Source organism: Tamandua tetradactyla, chromosome X (assembly GCF_023851605.1).
Source record: "Tamandua tetradactyla isolate mTamTet1 chromosome X, mTamTet1.pri, whole genome shotgun sequence".
NCBI classification, from domain to species: Eukaryota; Metazoa; Chordata; class Mammalia; order Pilosa; family Myrmecophagidae; genus Tamandua; species Tamandua tetradactyla.
The window spans coordinates 143,798,857-143,816,916 of record NC_135353.1 but is presented as its reverse complement, the minus strand read 5'-3'; the positions used below and the strand labels follow the sequence as shown (position 1 = coordinate 143,816,916).

The 18,060-nt window shown below is 42.3% G+C and overlaps 1 protein-coding gene across 1 annotated transcript; it reads right to left on the bottom strand.

Moving 5' to 3' along the window:
• Positions 1-9,795: 9,795 nt before the first annotated feature.
• Positions 9,796-15,048, bottom strand: NR0B1 (nuclear receptor subfamily 0 group B member 1). Its single transcript, XM_077145650.1, has 2 exons — positions 13,881-15,048; positions 9,796-10,132 (listed from the first exon to the last, which is right to left on the bottom strand). Exons 1-2 carry the CDS (start codon positions 15,046-15,048, stop codon positions 9,888-9,890), a joined length of 1,413 nt encoding a protein of 470 aa, XP_077001765.1. The 3' UTR covers positions 9,796-9,887.
• Positions 15,049-18,060: the final 3,012 nt, after the last annotated feature.

Genomic DNA, 18,060 nt, shown 5'->3' with positions numbered 1-18,060 from the left:
GGGACGTTAGTTTCTTAAAAAAAAAAAAAAAAGAATGTAGGACTTGGGCTGAGAGTCAAGAAATTGATAATTGACATACTTACATATAATATCAACCTAATTTAAGTGTCCACATTTTAAATACAATGACCAATGCAACATGTTTTTATGTTTTATTTCATTCTCTAAATCAAGCATAAAAAACTCACATGACTTAGGGGCCCAGAAGGCAGTACAAATGAGCATAATAGACTAGGTATAAGGCAGTGGTGTGAACTGCAACAAAAGATTCATACAAGTATATCTGTATGCTGTATGAGTTAATGCTATAGCACTAACTTACTGTGTGCATAAAGACCCCATAATACTGTGCTAATAATTATAAAATAATAAATAAGTAAAATTATAAAATGAAGCTGTCGACAAACCAGAGGATTTTGTTTCATTTGTTTTTTTTTTGTTTTGTTTTTTTTTTTGGTGTGGCCAGTGAGAACTACCATTCTCAAGTTAATTATGGAACGACAGATGCAATCAGCCATCCAAGTGATTGGAAGGGATTTATCTTTCGTGTACTGTTCAACCGTTGTCTGCGGTAGGACTCCCAAATAAATAATTCATAGTATTTAACCAGGGATATATGTGAATGGTTTTTGGTCTGATTAAAATAATAATTTTTATTTTGTATTGGAAAGAAAGGAAACAACAGAAGCAAGGTTCTTTGTGTTTTAATATTCTACATGTTATGCCTAATTTGAATTAGGATACATATTCCACATTGGCAATTTTCTTGTGTTTTGTTTAAAAGCCATGATAATAGAAGCATCAGACCTTATTGCAATTACTTTGCAGAGTTAAGAAAAGAAATAACCACTTAAAGTACAGTAATTACATCAATGCCATTAAATCCTCTAAGTATGTTTTTAAATGTCAAAATCCTAACATTAATTATCTCTCTGCAATGAAGCATGAAATGGCTTCAAAGTCCTTAGCTAAACAAGGATTGTGACCAAATTAAGAAGGGTAGAGTCTCAACCTGAGAGTAACAAAAGACTTGGCTATAAAGGATAGAAATGTTTTTTATCGAACCATATGTTTGGTATTTTCCAACTGGATTTTATTTCATATTTCATATGACTTTGTTATTCTTTTCAGTTAAGGTGATTTGTTAAGCATATAATTAAATATATTTTACACTTTATAGCTTCATAAGGGTTTTCATATGAACATGTGTACAAATCTGAAACTTGTTCGGAGAGTCTATGTTGCAATTTTTGGTTTGGAAAATAAGTTCCTTATAACCATACAATGACAATATAGCAACCAATAGATTTACATGTAGTCAGAAACCAAAAATAGTCTTAGGTACCTGGATTTAAAAAGAGGTATATTCTATAAAATGTCACAAATACATTTATTTATTTTAACTTCGGCATCTAAATTAAAGACAGTATGTTATATTGGTAGAAGCTCAGACACACTCATCATACAGGACTATTATCAAAGCCTAGCCTTGCCTTATGCTAATTTTGGGGTTTAGGGCAAAATACCCAATTGCTGAGTCTTGATTTCCTCATCTGGGACAATGATATTTAGCTTGCAGAGCTATTGTGAGGATCCGAGTAAAGCAAACAATGTAACAGTATAGACTATTTTAGGTTAAGTCTGACATTAATTTTGTGTTACAGTTTTTTCCTTTTTCCCTGCCTATTTTGTCTCCCACCCTCTGCTGTTTGCAATTTTCCTATTTCTATTCTACCTATTTTTATATTTTATTTTCTGTGAGTCACCCTGCATCTCATTCTGCATCTTTCTCAAATTACTTAAATCACTCTTGAAATATTTGCCAGAACTTTTTGGTCTTCTGCTATAAAATGTATGGTTTGTTGAGAAGGTTTGCTGACCTAAAACATTAGATTTGGGTTAGACCGCACTTGATATTTGTACAGAAGCCCATCCATTGCAAAGGCCTTCTTGGCCATGAAGCGCTCAGGTTGCCATGAGGGCTTTCTTGAGGTCCTCCTTAAATTGTAAACTTAGAGTTCCCAAGGGTATGCTAACAATCCTACCTTCAATATGAGAATGGCTGTGCTGCCTCCATTTTCCCTCCACTTACATATGCTAAGAAACCTTGCTTGATCTGCCCTCTTTCAACCTGAGTTCCCTTATTCTACAACTCTCCAAGGATCCAAAGAATGCCACTGAAGGCTTCATTGAGGTGATTCTGCACTGTTGTTGGACAAAGGGCATAGCTATAATTTGTTAGGCCCGATTATGTCCAAGAACCCACAGGGTGATCCTTACCTCATCAGACAAGTTAAAGTCTTTAGTATATTTAGTTGGTTCCCTAGTTCTTGGATACAAAAGCAAGTTGAGGTCTTTGTAATCATAGGATAATGGGGAGGAAAAGATCTTGATAAAGTACCAATTATTAGTCATATAAATACTGGAACTTGAAAAAAAAATCTAGTTAGGTACTATTGATAAGTAAGAAGCTCATAAAACTAAATGAACTAATATCCACCCAATTCTTGGAGATTATTACATTAAGACACTAAACAGTGTCTTCTTAAGTTCGTATACATGTCTTACTAACAATATCTGAGAGTACAATTCTAAGGAACTTTTAAATGGCTTTATTTATTGTTGTGTTCCAATCTTTTTTTCTCTTCAGAGCAATATCTCACTCATCTTAACTTCAGTGGCTATATTTAACCACATATCATCTAACTGCAAGATGACAATGGGCCAAATTGAAAAGAAACTATAGTGTTACAGTTAGCGCCATTGATCAATGGCTGAGCCAGAAGGCAGCAAAAGAATACAACCACTGCAGCCAACCAGACAGAATTTCTAAGTAGGTGTTTATGTTTTGATGACTTTTCTCCAAAGACTTTTCTCTATTTATTATTGGACCCTCTCACGTGCCCCCATCTCTACCATATGCTCAGCCTCAGTGTCCAGGTTGAAGTTTCCTAATAAAGTTAGTTTCAAAAGTTTTCTTCTCCCTCAGTAGAGAAAAACTCATTTCTTCAATACACCTTTTCTTAGTGACTAGTATTATCAGAAAAAATAAAGGCAATCTTATTTAGCAATTCTGACTAATTTCACACTAAAGTGTGAAACTATTACTTGGTATCAGCAACTTAAAAAAAGAATATTATAAATCAAACTAATTTTACAGATAGTATCAACACTCTGAGAAGTAATATACACTGGATTCCCAGAACTGCCTTTCCTGTGTTGATTATGGACTTTCATCCCTCACCTGATGAGAGAATATTTGGAACTTTCGTATGACAATGCCGCTTGCCAGTCCACAGTTGTATTTCAAAAGTGTTGTCATTGTAGTGTGCCCCCAGAGCAGTGTTGGTGCAATCTTTAAGTAGTTTACTGCATTTTGCCCTTATTATTTTTTAAGAAAAAATAATTTTTAAAAATCCAGGAAATTGAAAAATAAGGTGCAGGTCAAATTTAATATGTTTGAGACAAAGTTTGAAATCATCATGTATGCCAAGAAAAGAGCCTTATTGGACTTACATATTGATTATGTGTTCAACCATTTAGGAAAAGAAACATTAATGAGCATACATTAGTAACTGTATTTTTTATTTTTATTTTTGTATGGCATATGGTGGGGGTCACATTTCATTCTTTTTCCATGTCACTATTGTGTTATTGCAGCATTGTCTGTTGAATTCCTTTTTTTTTTGGAAGTGCATGGGCTGGGAATCAAACCTTGGTCTTCTGCATGGCAAGCGAGAATTCTACCCCTGAACTACCCTTGCACCCCCAAGTAACTGCATTTTAAAATAAGATGCTGTTACAAGTTTCTGCTGAGGCAAAAAAGAATCAGGAAGCCATATGAGTTTTGAAATAATTTTTCAGAAACAGTAAAGTTTACATTATTCTTAATACCTCACCAACATCAAGATTATAAAAGATTTGGAAGTTGGAAAGGATAAAGGAGTTTTTGAAGAAAGCTGATTGTGTGCTTGGGAAGCCCCAAAAGGAGGGGGGGAGGTGCTTTTCTTTTCATTTCAAGTCAAGGATTTTAAGGAGACCACTTGTAGAGCTAACTCATGTCTTTTGCACTTTGGGAAACATCATGAATTGCTGTCTGACTCCCATCTAGAAATCTAAAGGGCTGGAAGAGATAGGTTGGCTAGCTTTTGATGGCAGAACACAGACAAGGTGGCTTGAGGCACCTATACTCCTCAAACAAAGTTTGCCCAGAAAAGGAGTGCTTCCTTTCAAGAGGTTGAAAAGAGAAAGAGTACATGCATGCTGTCGTAGGTTTTTTTTTTTGTTTGTTTGTTTTGTTTTACATCCTGTCCAAAAGTGTTGCCTAGAGAGGAGAAAAGACTTAGAAGAAGAAAGTTGCAGAGAGTGGCAGATATCTTTGGTACTGAAGGAGAGCTAAGACTATAAGGGATATAGACATAGTTGCAAGAGAGAGAGATTTCAAGAGCTCTGGTGTGAGGGAGTTGTGGAGGAGATTCTCCAAATAATCTGTGAAAATATCCACAAGAGGAAGAGTCGACTTTAAGCAGCTGACAGGGACAAAGGTAACTACATGACTGACATCAGTCAGGTAAGAACTCTTCTGAGATCCTTAACTTTTCCTCCTGGGAAGTATCAGCAAATGTCGGTAGCCAAATATGGATGTATGAATAGAACTTCAAAAGTGGGTAAAAAGTTTATAAGCCTCCACTGTCTCACAGCAGATTAACTTGGAAAGGCTCAGATTGGGAAAAAAATTAGCTATTTACTTTCAGTGGTTCTAAATCAATAATCAGCGGACTCGCCTTGTTCCAGGAGCCAATGGATAGAAATCAGGGGTTACATTAATTTGACAGGGAAAAAAGTTACATTTCTATTTTTATTACCCTCCAGCTGAAATTTAGCATCTCTTTCAATTATTAATTAGTTAGAGTTCTCCAGAGAAACAGAACCAATGAGATTTATTATAGAAATTAGCTCATATGCCCATGAGAATTGGAAAGTCCAAATCCCATAAGGCAGGCTGCAGGATGGAAATTCCAATGAAGGTTTTGATAAATTCCCAAGAGAAGCTGGCTAGACAAAGTAGAGAATGAAATTCTGCTGACTGCTGAAATCATCAGTTCTCCCTTTAAGTCTTGATTGATCAGGTGAGATGTCTCTCATTGGCGAAGGCAATCTTTTTTGTTCATTGTAGATGCAGTCAGCCATAGATGCAATCAACTGACTAATGACTTAAATCCATGAAATACCTTCACAGTAACAATCAGACCAATGCTTGCTTGACCAAACAACTGGACACCACATCGTAGCCAAGTTGACATACGAATTTAACGATCACATTACACCCCTTGTCAACTTGACACCCATGCACATCTCCTCAAACCAAGTTAATCTATAAATAAAAACAGTAACAGATGTACTTCTGCTTGATAAAATCCAACAGTCTTGCATACAACTGGAAATGTACTCATCTTTTCCCCAGAAGAGGATGCAAGTCCCTGAGTAATAGGCACACTTAAACTTGATATCCTGTTACTTAAATACTGCGACATAAAGTTAATAGAATTTATGTTATATGGTAAGGGGATAAGATGGGGAAGAAAGCAAAGATATTTGCTTCATGTATATATACAATCATATTCATAACAAAACAAGGACACAATACAGATAACCATTATAGCGCTCATTTATGCAACTAGTCACATGGGCATAGCTCATATTTATAACTACCTTCTTCCATTACCCAATCTATATTCTTTTTACTCTCAGCAAACATTTCAGCTGGCCTTTATTCTTTGTTTGATGGGATGATCTGAGGCTTCATTCCTAAAGGTCCTGGGTCATTAGTAGTCCTGCCTGAATTGCGTTGTTGCAGTTTTCCATTGACTTTAATCACAGAGCATGGTAGAACTAAAAGATATCCTAGGTGATCTCCCGTATTCCAGGCAAACTCTTCTTTACCTCCATGGTATAGGAGCAGTCTTATTTCCCCTTTGATAACCAGGACCAATCACCCAGCCAGTGAGGTAATTCCTTTCTTTGCCTATTGATTAAAAAGTATGAGGAGCCCGGAATGGCCATATGGCAGGCTTAACCTTCAGTTCAGTGTAATCATTGTTATGTCTTCTGGTGGAAGTATTCCTCCTTTTGGAACAAATACCTGTAGCCCAGCAGAACTTAACATTTTGGGAAAGGAAGCAAATTTTTTGCAGGTGGATCACTAAAAGTAATAGTGAGTGATACCACTCCCATTTCCACCCCTTGATTCCTGGACCCAGTACTCCTGGCCATGGATGAAATAGCACCATGGAGTGGACATTGATTTAGAGCATACATAGCCTCCTGGAGAACATTGTTCCAGCCCTGCAAAGTATTGCCACCCAGTTGATGCCATAATTGAGTCTTCAAAAGGCCATTCCACCACTCTGTCCATTCAGCTGCTTCAGGATGTTGGGGAACATGGTAAGACCAATGAATTTGATGAACATGTGCCCATACCCACACTTCATTTGCAGTGAAGTGGGTTTCTTGATTGCAAGCAATGCTATGTGGAATACCATGATGGTGGATAAGGCATTCTGTAAGTCCATGGATGGTAGTTTTGGCAAAAGCATTGAGTACATGTAAGGCAAAGCCATATCTAGGGTATGAGTATATTATGTAGAACCAACTTCAAATCAGGCTATGTTTTCTCCTCCTCAGCCAACTGATCATAGGGAACTCTCCAAGAGGCCATATCTGTGGCTGAGAAAGAGAAGGTAATGTGGCAGGCCTGGGGGCTGTGGGCATTTTAACCACTTCCTCATGTAACTTAGTTGTGCCTTTAGGGTCTGCTTGTGACTGATCTCATATGTATCACTTCCATTTTGTGATAGAGTGCTGCTTACATACCCACCTTTACGGGTTGGAGGGTTAGACGACACTCAGTTCATGATGGACAACTCAGGTCTCATGGTAACTTGGTGGCCCATGGTTAAGTGTTTGGTCTCTGCTAAGTCCCAGTAGCAGGCCAAAAGCTGTTTCACAAAAAGAGAGTGGTTATCTGCAGAGGATGGCAGGGCTTTGTTCCCAAATCCTAAGGGTCTGCATTGTGATTCTCCTACAGGGACCTGCCAAAGGCTCCAGGCAACATCTCTATTGGCCACTGACACTTCCAGCACCATTGGATCTGTTGGATCATATGGCCCAAGTGGCAGAGCAGCTTGTAGAACAGCTTGGACCTATTGCAGAGCCTCCTCTCTTTCCATTCCTTACTCAAAACTAGCATCTTTTCAGGTCACTTGGTAAATGGGCCAGTGTAGCACATCCAAATAAAGAATATGTTGCCTCCAAAATCCGAAGAGGCAAACTAGGCATTGTGTTTCTTTTTTGTTGTAGGAGGGGCCGGATGAAACAGGTTATCCTACACCTTTGAAGGGATATCTCGACATCCACACCACTGGACCCCTAGAAATTTCACTGAGGCGGAAAGCCCCTAAGTTATATTGGATTTATCTCTCAACCACTGATGTGCAAATGCTTTACCAATACATGTAGAGTAGTTGCTACTTCCTGTACACTAGGTTCAATCAGCATAAAGCCATCAATATAATAGACCAGTGTGATGTCTTGTGGGAGGGAAAAATGATTAAGTTCCTTGAGGACTAGATTAAGAACAGAGCTGAAGAACTTCTATATCCCTGAGATAAGACAGTGAGTATGTATTTCTAGCTTTGCCAACTGAAAGCAAGCTGTTACTGGTTGGTTTTACTAATAAGCATCAAGAAAAAGTGATTGCCAAATCAGTAGCTGCATAACAGCTACCACAATGACACCACAATCATACCGCATCCGAAAGAGTAGCTGCAACTGGAGTCACCACCTGGTTAAGTTGATGATAATCCACTGTCATCCTCCAAGTTCCATCTGTTTCCTGTACAGGTCGAAGAAGAGAATTGAGTGGAAACCTCGTGGGAATCACCACCCCTGCATCCTTCAAGTCTTTTATGGTGGCACTAATCTCTACAATTCTTCCAAAAATGTATTACTGCTTTTGGTTTATTATTTTGCTAGGTAGAGGCAGTTCTAGTGCTTCCACTTTGCCTTACCTTCACTTCACAAGTCAGAGAACCAACGTGGGGATTCTGCCAGTTGCTGAGTATATCTATTCCAATTATGCAATCTGGAACTAAGGAAATAACCACCGAATAGGTTTGGAGGCTCAGTGGACCCTCAGTGAGATGGAACTGAACTGAAACTCCATGGTTCATCTGACCTCCAAAAGCCCTTACTCTGAATGGTGGACCACTGTGATGTTTTTGAAACCTCTGGCATTACTGTCAGTTCAGAGCTAGTGTCTAATAATGCTTTAAATGTCTGATCATTTCCTTATCCCCAGTGCACAAAGATGCACTGGTAAAAGGCCACAGGTGCCTTTGGAGATGGCTGAGAGGAAGACTAACAGTATAAATTTTTGGCAGTGTTGCAGCGTCCTTCTCAAATGGGACCTGGTCTTCCCTTCATTCAAGGGGCTCTGGGTCTGTAAACTGTCCCAGTCTGAGAATTGATTGAGGGACCCTGACTGTTTCTGTGATTCAAGATAGACTTCTTCACTTGACCTAGGACTCTTCTGCTTATAAAGATCAAATAAGAATTTTATTAACTGCCCAACTATTTCATTTCTAGGTATCCCATGATCTACTAGCCAACACCATGGGTCTCTGTGAGTCAGAGTATATGATTACTGCTTTGAGTTTGCTGTCCATTATAATATTTACTTATATAATAAATCTAAAAGGTGAGGGATAGTTGCTGGTTTATAAATAATGTCACGCTTCCCAGGACTATAACCCCTCCTTACAGGAAGCACATTTCTTGTTGAACTTTCTCTATTTCAAAGCCCTAATGGTGTACAGAAAAATCCCAAAGCAAAACTCTGAAAACCTGATAGTTCACTGACAAGAGGCCTTTATAATTAGAGATTGCCACTGGAAATTCTTCCATGCAGCTAATGAACATGGAAACGAAGATAGAGCAAAGTCCTCCCCTACTGTTATGGATTGAATTACATCCCCTGCAAAGCCATGTTGAAGTCCTAACCTCGGGTCCTGTGAATGTGAACCCATTTATTTGAAGATCTTGTCAGTATAGGTACAGGTAAACTGAATTAGGGTGGACCTTAATCCAATATGACTGGAGTCCTTATGAGCAGAAGAAATGTGGACACAGGAGTAAGAAACAGGAGACAGATGGTCATGTAACAGAGTCAGAAAATGAGTTGTGGATGGCTGGTAAGCCACCACAAGAATGCTGCAGACTTCAGAGAAAGCACCATCCTGCCACAACAGCTTGATCATGGACTTGTAGACTCCAAAACTGTGAGATGATAAATTCCTGTTGTTTAAGCCAACCTGTCCTTAGCCCTGGTAGACTACGACACCTGCTGACACTTGCATGTTGTAATATTAAATATCATGATGCTACCTATGAAGACAGCTTAGTGTTTGTTTTTGTTGGCTAGTTCATTTGATAATTTTTAAAGCCATACTTAAACCCCAATGAAACTTTTTTCAATCAACTTAGAGGTTAATACCTTAACATTTATTATAACTTAATATTACAACTTTGATTTTAGCAGGTTCAATGGAGATTCGCTTAATTTGTGAAAATAGCCTATTAGTATAGTTGTCTAGTATTTTTCTTAAAAATGGACAGGTATACCTGTTTGCAAATATTTTCCTTCACAGCAAAACAGCATGGAGCAGCAGACTTTTTAATTGTCTATAGCTAAAGATTTTCTTTAACTGAATACAAACACAGTGTACATGGAAAAATAATAACAAAGTTTATTTAAAAATATATTACATGTGTCTGCCCACACCTCCTTAGCTTTCATAATGAACCGCACTCATAAAGTCCACATGCTTTCATAGCTTCGCACAGAGCATTTCCAGCATCATATCATCCATGCTGACTGTGCCAATGATGGGCCTAAAGAAGAGTTCTGCAATGACATTGGCATTGATGAATCTCAGCAGGAAAAGGGCACTGTTCAGTTGGGCAAATCTGGCCTGGTGCCCTCTGTGTGTCATCCTGAGGTGTTCGTTGAGTATCTGCTGAGTGCCCCATTGAAGTCCCTGGATGTACTTCACGCACTGCAGACCTGGCAGGTCTGGAGGAGAAAAAAAGAAGAAAAACCTCTTTGTTTATAAACAGCTCACTACAGAGTCCTTTGCCAACTTTTAAAAGATATCCATTTCTGCCTTTTCCTAACTAGACAAAAGCTCAAGCTTCCTGGTTAAAAGGATTTTCTAGTGCAATGAGAAAATGCCAGACCCATTCTAAGTTTTCAAAAGTAAGGCTTCCAAGAATGAAACAACACATAATTATTTTTATTTCATCCTCACTATTTTTGCATATCCACCTTTAAAAACATAGGAACCCTTACATGATCTTTGATAACGATTGTTTAACTGTATTGCAAAAAAAAAAAAAAGTCAGTTGCCTGTGCTTTTATGGATCTACATCTGGATATTCTGTGTTTTTTCTCCACTGGAAATACTACACTGTTTTAGTTAACCTACCTCTATTGTAACCCTTAAAATTGGGTAGATTGCCATACCAGTGCTCAGTAAGAGGGAATGGTAAGGGGTATGGGATATATGGGTTTTTTCTTTTTATTTCTTTTTCTGGACTAACGCAAATGTTATAAGAATAATCACAGTGATGAATACACAACTAAGTGATGATATTGTGAGTCACTGGTTGTGTGCTTTGGATTGATTGTATGGTGAGTGAAGGTATCTCAATAAAAAGACATTTTTACAAAATAAAAAAATAAAAATTACAGGCACACTTAATATATTAAGACATTAGAATATAATTTATTGAATCATCGCTCCAGTTCACTATTTATGCAAATATGAAGAAATTAAAATTATTTTTCAAGATGTGAACACTTAAACTTTCACTTATGGGAAACAAGCCACTGTAAGATTATAAGAAGTTTTATGAGATGATAAACATTTTACCATCCTTCCTCAAATTTTCTGCCATCATTATGATTATTCAGCTGGTGCTGATAAATTTCATAGCCGCAAACTGTAACTCATGGGTTTCATTTTAATTATTTGCCTGCAGGCTGATTTTAGACTAAAAGCCCATAACGTAGAAGGTAATGTCGGCCACTTAGTTCATTGTACCATGATTTCTGTATCGGGGAGGGTAAAAAAAGTGAAACTATCATTTTAAAATAAGAGGTCTTTGAACTGTCTTGAAGCCATTATAAGTTAAAAAAAGTAAATGAAGATATCATGGAAACATGGTTAAAAGAAACTTTTCTAATAGTAAACCCTTTGGCTTCCCGCAGTAAAGTGCAATACCCAAGTAAAAGTGAATGAAATACAATATAGGAAAGACCAAATGCATGCAATTAAAAAAAAAAGTGTTAAGCAGGGGCTGCTTTAAAAAGTCCTTTAGTCCCCCATGGCAGTATATTGTTGTAAAGTTCTTTAACTTGTACTTAAGTAGTTATCAGTTATTTATTCAACTTAAATGATGTCAATGATGATTGCAATCATTTTCCATCCCCTTTTCTACAAACTCCAGTAGAACAGTATTTTAAAAACACCATGCTAATCATCACAGAGTAACAAAACCAATCAATCAGTGTTCGTTAAAAAAAGCGCCAATAAGTGACTTATTCTTATTATAGGTAAATATCAAATCTGGCAAGTAAAATTAAGCAAAATTTAAAATTCATATTCCAATTATGATTACCTCAGCCCACACACTAATGAACCTTACTACCTACAGCTCAGTATCCAGGCGTAAGAGCCTATTTCATGTTTGAATTCCACTGGTGAAAGTAAGAAGAGGTGTGCATAAAACTCCACGAGAAATCTGAGGTCCTTCTACATCCAGATCTATAGCTAGCTAAAACTTTATCTTATGAACTCCACATTATTTTTCCCTGCTTTCACACCACACCCCTTCTTTATGCTCCCTGCCCCCCCAAAATAAAGTGGCGTTTCCCTGAAGGTCAGACTTGCCTTCCAGGAAAGAGAAAAGGCAGACAGATGAATGGACTGCATTGGGGAGGCAGGTGGGGTGAGTGGAAGGAAGTTTAAACAATAAGATCAGGGAATACCAAAGGATAAACAGGAAATAAAGGCTGTAAATGTAACAGGCATTAATTTCACCACCACCCATCCCTCTTGTTCAGGTGCATATGTATTGAAAACTCACTGAGCTTGGCTGGTTAAACTCTTCTTGAGAGAGGATGAAGCAAAGCAGAGATGAGAAGTGTGTGTGTGTGTGTGTGTGTGTGTGTGTGTGTGTGTGTGTGTGTGTGCGCCTGCATGCATGCTGGTTGCTGGGGAAAGTTTGACCAAAGTATGTCAGAGAGTGAAAAGAAAGAGGAACACTCTTGGAATGTAAACTTCTGAATGAGACTTTGTCTCACCTTTTTATCTCAACAGAACAAGGTACAGTGCACATGTTTAATGACACTGGCCTAAGGAGTGATCAGCATTGTTTTCCCAATGATCTTAAGAATCACCTAGGGAATTTATGAATGCAAATTGGCAGACGCTGGACCACAGCTACTACAGAGAATCACTATCTCTAGGGGCGGGACCTGCGCAGACTTTTAACAAGCACCCTAAGTGCTTCTTACACACTGGCAAATCAGGAAGACAATGAAATTAGCAAAAGGGTGGCTTACAATGGTCAGGCCACTGGGATGAGCTGAGGTCTCCAGGCCCCCAAGCAGAAGGTCTGAATGAATTATAATCTCATCAAACACTACTCCAGAGGCCCTCAAAAAATGTGAGGCAGGGATGTGACCAGAGACCTGATACCAGGAAAAAGGAACGTGGAGGTAGCATTATGAAAACTATCCCAACCCAGGTTGCCTGGAAACTTTCTCGCACTTGTGATCCTTTTAGAAGGGTGCTGGTTGAAGATGACTATAGTACTGGGAAATATCAGAAACAATACAGGAAGATGTTCTCCCATGATTTGGTTGCACTGTGTGGGGTCAAGTGTTCAGCCCACAAAAGGCAACCTGAAAGTGTGGTGCAGCAAGCAGCCCACCTGGCCTAGGAGATGGGAGACTGAGGCTCCACTACTCACCAGCCATTTATTTTGAAGCAAAATCACTTGAGACCTGGCTACCTAATCTGGAAAATGGGGGTGGGGGGGGTGGTAGGGATGGGGTGGATGGGGGTGGTGGAGGGCAGAAGGGAATGATGGGGGTGGGTGTGTCTCTTGCTCTAAAAGACAGTGTTTCTGTTCTTACACCCTCGTGTGTCTCTTTCATACCTCTTTGCTAGTCTGAGACTCACAGATACTTAGAAGATGGGATGATCTGGATGATTTATGACCATAAAGAATGACCATTCAAAAGCAGACCTGTCCAAACACTAAGTCTGACAGTGTCTCCAGAGAATGGTATCTCTCTGCGTCTTTAACCAATGTTTCCTTTCTTGCCAGTCTTAATTAGTAATAAAAAGGCTGGAGTAAATTTCAGAACTGGTTTTCAGAAAGAGATGGCACAGAATGTGCAGGGAGCAAAAACTTTTTTTTAAGCTAGGTACTGGATTTACACTAGAGAAAGAATAGCCATGTCCCTTGAAGGCACACACTTTTCTCAAGTAACAGAAAAGTGTAACGAGCTAGGTAGAAACCAAAACAAACAACCCCATCCTTTGCTCTGCGTATCTGGCAGCAGCCCACCCACAGGCGTTGGTCCCAAGAGCCCCCCTCCCAACTCTGCCAAGTTAGTCTCGCTTATTCGCCTGCGCGCCGACACTGCCCTAAGCCCCGAGAACTCCTCTTTAGTGTCTGCACCCCGAGCAGGCGCTGCTCGTTGCTTCTCTGGGCAGGGAGAAGCCGGCGCCCGTGGCAGACGCCCTTACCTGGGTTAAAGAGGACGGTCCCCTTGAGGTAGGCGTACTCCTTGGTACTGATGTTCAGGCTCCAGCACTTGGCAAGGAAGCCCTTGATGGCTTGGACCTCGGCGGCTGAGGGCTGCTGCCCGGCCTCCAACGGCGCGAACTGGGCCCGCGGCTCGTCGCCCGCTGTCTCCTGCCGCCTGGTGGTGAGGCTCCTCTGCAGCATGCCGGGCTCCGCCGTCTCCACCGTCTCCACCGTCTCGAAGTGCATGCGGTCCTGGGCCAGCTCGAGCATGAGCAGCGGCGCCCAGCAGCTGCGCACCAAGACCAGCTGCTGGTCCAGGGGTAGCACCTGGAAGCAGGGTAAGTATTTGACGAAGCGCAGGGTTTTCAGCAGGCCGGCTGAGGCCACCTCACAGACCACCTGTGGGCTCTTGAGGGCCACCGGCCGCTGCAGGCCATACGAGGGGCCCCACCAGGGGGTCCCCGGCTGCGCCTCGGGGCTCCCAGCAGCCGCGTGCGTTTGCTTGGCGCTCGTGGGCACGTCGTAGAGCTGGCTGCCCTGCAGCCGGGGGTCTGCGCCGCAAAAGCAGCAGCGGTACAGGAGCGCTCCGGCCGGCCCTCCCGGGAGCCCCTCTCTGCCCCCCGGTCTCCGCGCCCCGTAGGAGCGGTCCCACCACGGACCTCCCGGCCGCGCCGCGGGCGCTCCCGGAGCCACGTGCGTTTGTTTTGCGCTGGTGAGCAAGCTGTAGAGGATGCTGCCCTGTCGCGGGTGGTCTTCACCGCAAAAGCAGCAGCGGTACAGGAGCGCCTCGGCCCGCCCGCCCACCAGCCCGTCCCTGCCCACGGGTCTCTCCGCGCCACACGAGCAGCCCCAGCACAGACCCCCCTGTCGAGTGTCGGACGCGTCCGGGCCCGCAGGCATTCGCTTGGCGCTCGTGAGCATGTTGTAGAGGATGCTGCCCTGCCGCGGGTGGTCTTCGCCGCAGAAGCAGCAGCGGTACAGGAGCGCCACGGCCCGCCCGCCCGGCAGCCCTTCTCTGCCCCCCTGCTGCTCCGCGCCGCAAGAGCAGCCCCAGCACTGGCTCCCCGGCCGAGCCCCGGGCGCCTCGGGATCCGCGCGCGGCTGCTTCGCGGTCATGAGCATGTTGTAGAGGATGCTGCCCTGCCACTGGCGGTTGTCGCCCGCCATCGCCCGCGGCGCCTGCAGCCCCGCTCTGCCCGGTGGCCGCCGCCCGGGACTTATTTATACCCAGCGCGCACGCACGCGCGCGTCGGCCGCCTCCACCCGGGCAAAGGCGCGGCGCTGTGCTCGGGCGTCTACGCCCATGCCCTGGGCGGTTCCGAAGGGGCAGATGCTGCTTAAAGGCTGGAAACGGAAGAGTGCCGGAGACCTGGGAGCACCTGAACACTTCTCTCCTCGCTCTCTTTTAACCCTGGCCCTGCCTCTGGAAGGCGGGAGCAGGGCGACAGAAAGCAGGGAGCCGGGGCTCTGTTCCAACTCTGTCCATTGGACCCTGACGTCTGACCTGTTCCCTTTATTGGGGGGGAGGGGGGACAGGGGTACCTAGGAGAGGAAGAGAGCTATTTCTGTGCCGTCTTCGTAAACTTGCAGTACCAGATCACGCTTTGTGTGACTTAGACTTTGCATATGGATAGAGAGGTCTCATTTTTCTGGGACCTTGACAGAAAATACAGAGCTGGCGGCAGCAGTATCACCGTCACGTGACAGCTCGTTAGAAATGCCCGATCTCAGGCCCCAGCCCAGGGCTTCTGACGCTGAGCCTGCATTTTCAACAACGTTTGGGTGCGATCCACATATGCCTTAAAATTGAAAGAGCCCTAGTCTAAGGATGCTTTAGTCTTTCAGTTCAATTCGCTTAACATTTATGAGCGCCCGTTATACACTAGATGATACCTTAGAGAGCTGAGGGGCAAGTGTCCAGGATGCAAAAGTGGCTAAAACTTGGGACTGTCATAGTCACAGGGGCTAAAAGGTAACAACGAGACCCTTGGATCCTCTTAGAGGTATTGCACCTGGTGAATGTGTGATGACCCTTTCTTTGCCTCCCACCCTTCCTAAGTAAGTTATGAGAAATATAGGTATCAGGAAGCCTGTATGCTCTGGTCATCACTTGTCATGCAGCCTCCTTCTCAGAGGTCCAGGCAGGCTCTAAGCTCAGTGGGTCTCCCCACATCATCACCTGCCCCTTGGGTAACTAGCTGGTCATGATCCTCTGGTCCTCAGATTCTTCGTTTCTAAATGAGGTTTATGTGAGTGAGCTCATAGGTCCAGGACTGAAGATGTGGAGCAAGGACAGGCACTGAATGCTGATATATAGGATCCCCTTTCTTTCTTTTGGTTTTCCTGAGACCTGGGATTCTGAACACAGCAGGAAAACACAGGAGACTCCTGTTTTGCATTCAACTAGAAATCTTTTTTTTTCTGCCTGGGAGAGGCCCTCTAACAGTGGTCAAATCTGCAACACTGACCCCAGATTGCCTGGAGTTTAATCCTGTCCCTAACACTTTGTAGCTCTGTGGCCTTGGGAAATGCATTGATTTCCTATTGCTGCTGTAACAAATTACCACACATTTAGTGGCTTGAGGCCACACACATTTATTATGTTACAGTTCTGGAGGTCGGAAGTCCGAAGTCAGTTTCACAGGGCTGAAATCAAGGTGCCATTCCTTTTGAAGACTAGGAGAGAATGTGTTTGCATGCCTTTTCAGTTTCTAGAGGCGACCCACATTTCTTGGCTCCTGGCCACCTCACTCTGACCTGTTTCCCTTGTCATATCTCCTTCTCTGACCTTTAAGGATCTAGGTCATTACATTGGGCAAACCCAGGGTAATACAGAATAACCTCTCCATCTCAGGATCCTTAATCTAATCACACCTGCTGAATCCCTTTTACCACGTAAAATAACATATTCACAGGTTCTGGGGATGAGGCAGTGGACATCTTTGGGGAGGTATTATTCAGCCTACCACAGGAAAGTTACTTAAACCATCTGTGTCTCAGTTTCCTCCATTGTAAAACGTGGTCATTAGTCCCTGGGAGGTAATTCTCATATATGAGTGAATTCACGTAAAGTGTCCAGAAGTATGCTTGGTACTCAGCAAGGGTTAGATGTACCAGCCACTATTTTGCCTTTTTTTTTGAAAGATAATGTGGGATAACTTCAGAGTTAGGAGGTGATATTGCACCTGAACCTCCACTATTCCTTCTCCCCTAGAGAAGCCCAACCTGGCTCCCACAGCCCAGAAGCTGCCCCATGGTTTCTGCCTGTCCACATTTGTTGGCTCAGACTTGAAACACTAGATGTATCATTTGGTCCACATCAGTAAAACATAGTGACTGTGTTATTTCATTGTCCATTTCATTATTTGTCAATAATTCCAATATTCAACCTGCTATTTTGAGTATTGCTACTGCTGCTTAAGCAATCTACTTGCCTTATGAAACCGCTGACCAGCTTAGCTGAAAAACCCAGCCTCCCTCAGTGCCCATCATCAGTTGCCAGTGGTAGTTACTTTGTGTTTTATCACATTACCCAATTTTAACTTCTTCCTAACCGTTATCGGAACCTGATATGATTTGTTTGGTTAGTTGTTGGATGGTTGTTGATTATCTTCCCCCACCAGTACCCTCAGAATAAGTTATCTGTAGCTCTATATGCCAACAGCTAGAACAAAGGATGGCACATAGTAGGTGTTCAAAAGTGTATTTGGAGTGGGCCACGGTGACTCAGCGGGCAGAGTTCTTGCCTGCCATGCCGGAGACCTGGGTTCGTTTCCTATTACCTGCCCATGCAAAAAAAAAAAAGAAAAAGTGTATTTGTTGGCCAGCTGCACCATTAGGGAGAGAGGTGAAGGATTTAGTTCCTACTCTCAACACAGAGAAAACATCGCCACACAGCCATTGCTGCACTGTCCCTGGAGAGAGAGAAGTTAGCAGGTCCTGTGGGATTTGGAGCTTTCTGGGGGCCTATTTTGATACTCAGAATATTACAGGCACTGTAATAAAGTAACAAGACTGGGCTAACAGTAGAAAGACCTGGCTTTGAGTTTTGGCTCTTCCACTTTATTCCACTTTAAAGATATAACATTGAATAAGTCATTTAACTTCAGCCTTCCCATTTGTGAAATGGTCAAAATCCTATAAACCAGTATTAATAAAGCACATCCCTGTGCTAAGTCA

Excerpts from the sequence above, each read along its gene's own strand:
- NR0B1 (XM_077145650.1), bottom strand. The coding sequence starts at position 15,048 with ATGGCGGGCGACAACCGCCAGTGGCAGGGCAGCATCCTCTACAACATG. Across the intron at positions 10,133-13,880 it reads GACCGTCCTCTTTAACCCAG|ACCTGCCAGGTCTGCAGTGC; the intron begins GTAAGGGCGTCT and ends TTTCTCCTCCAG.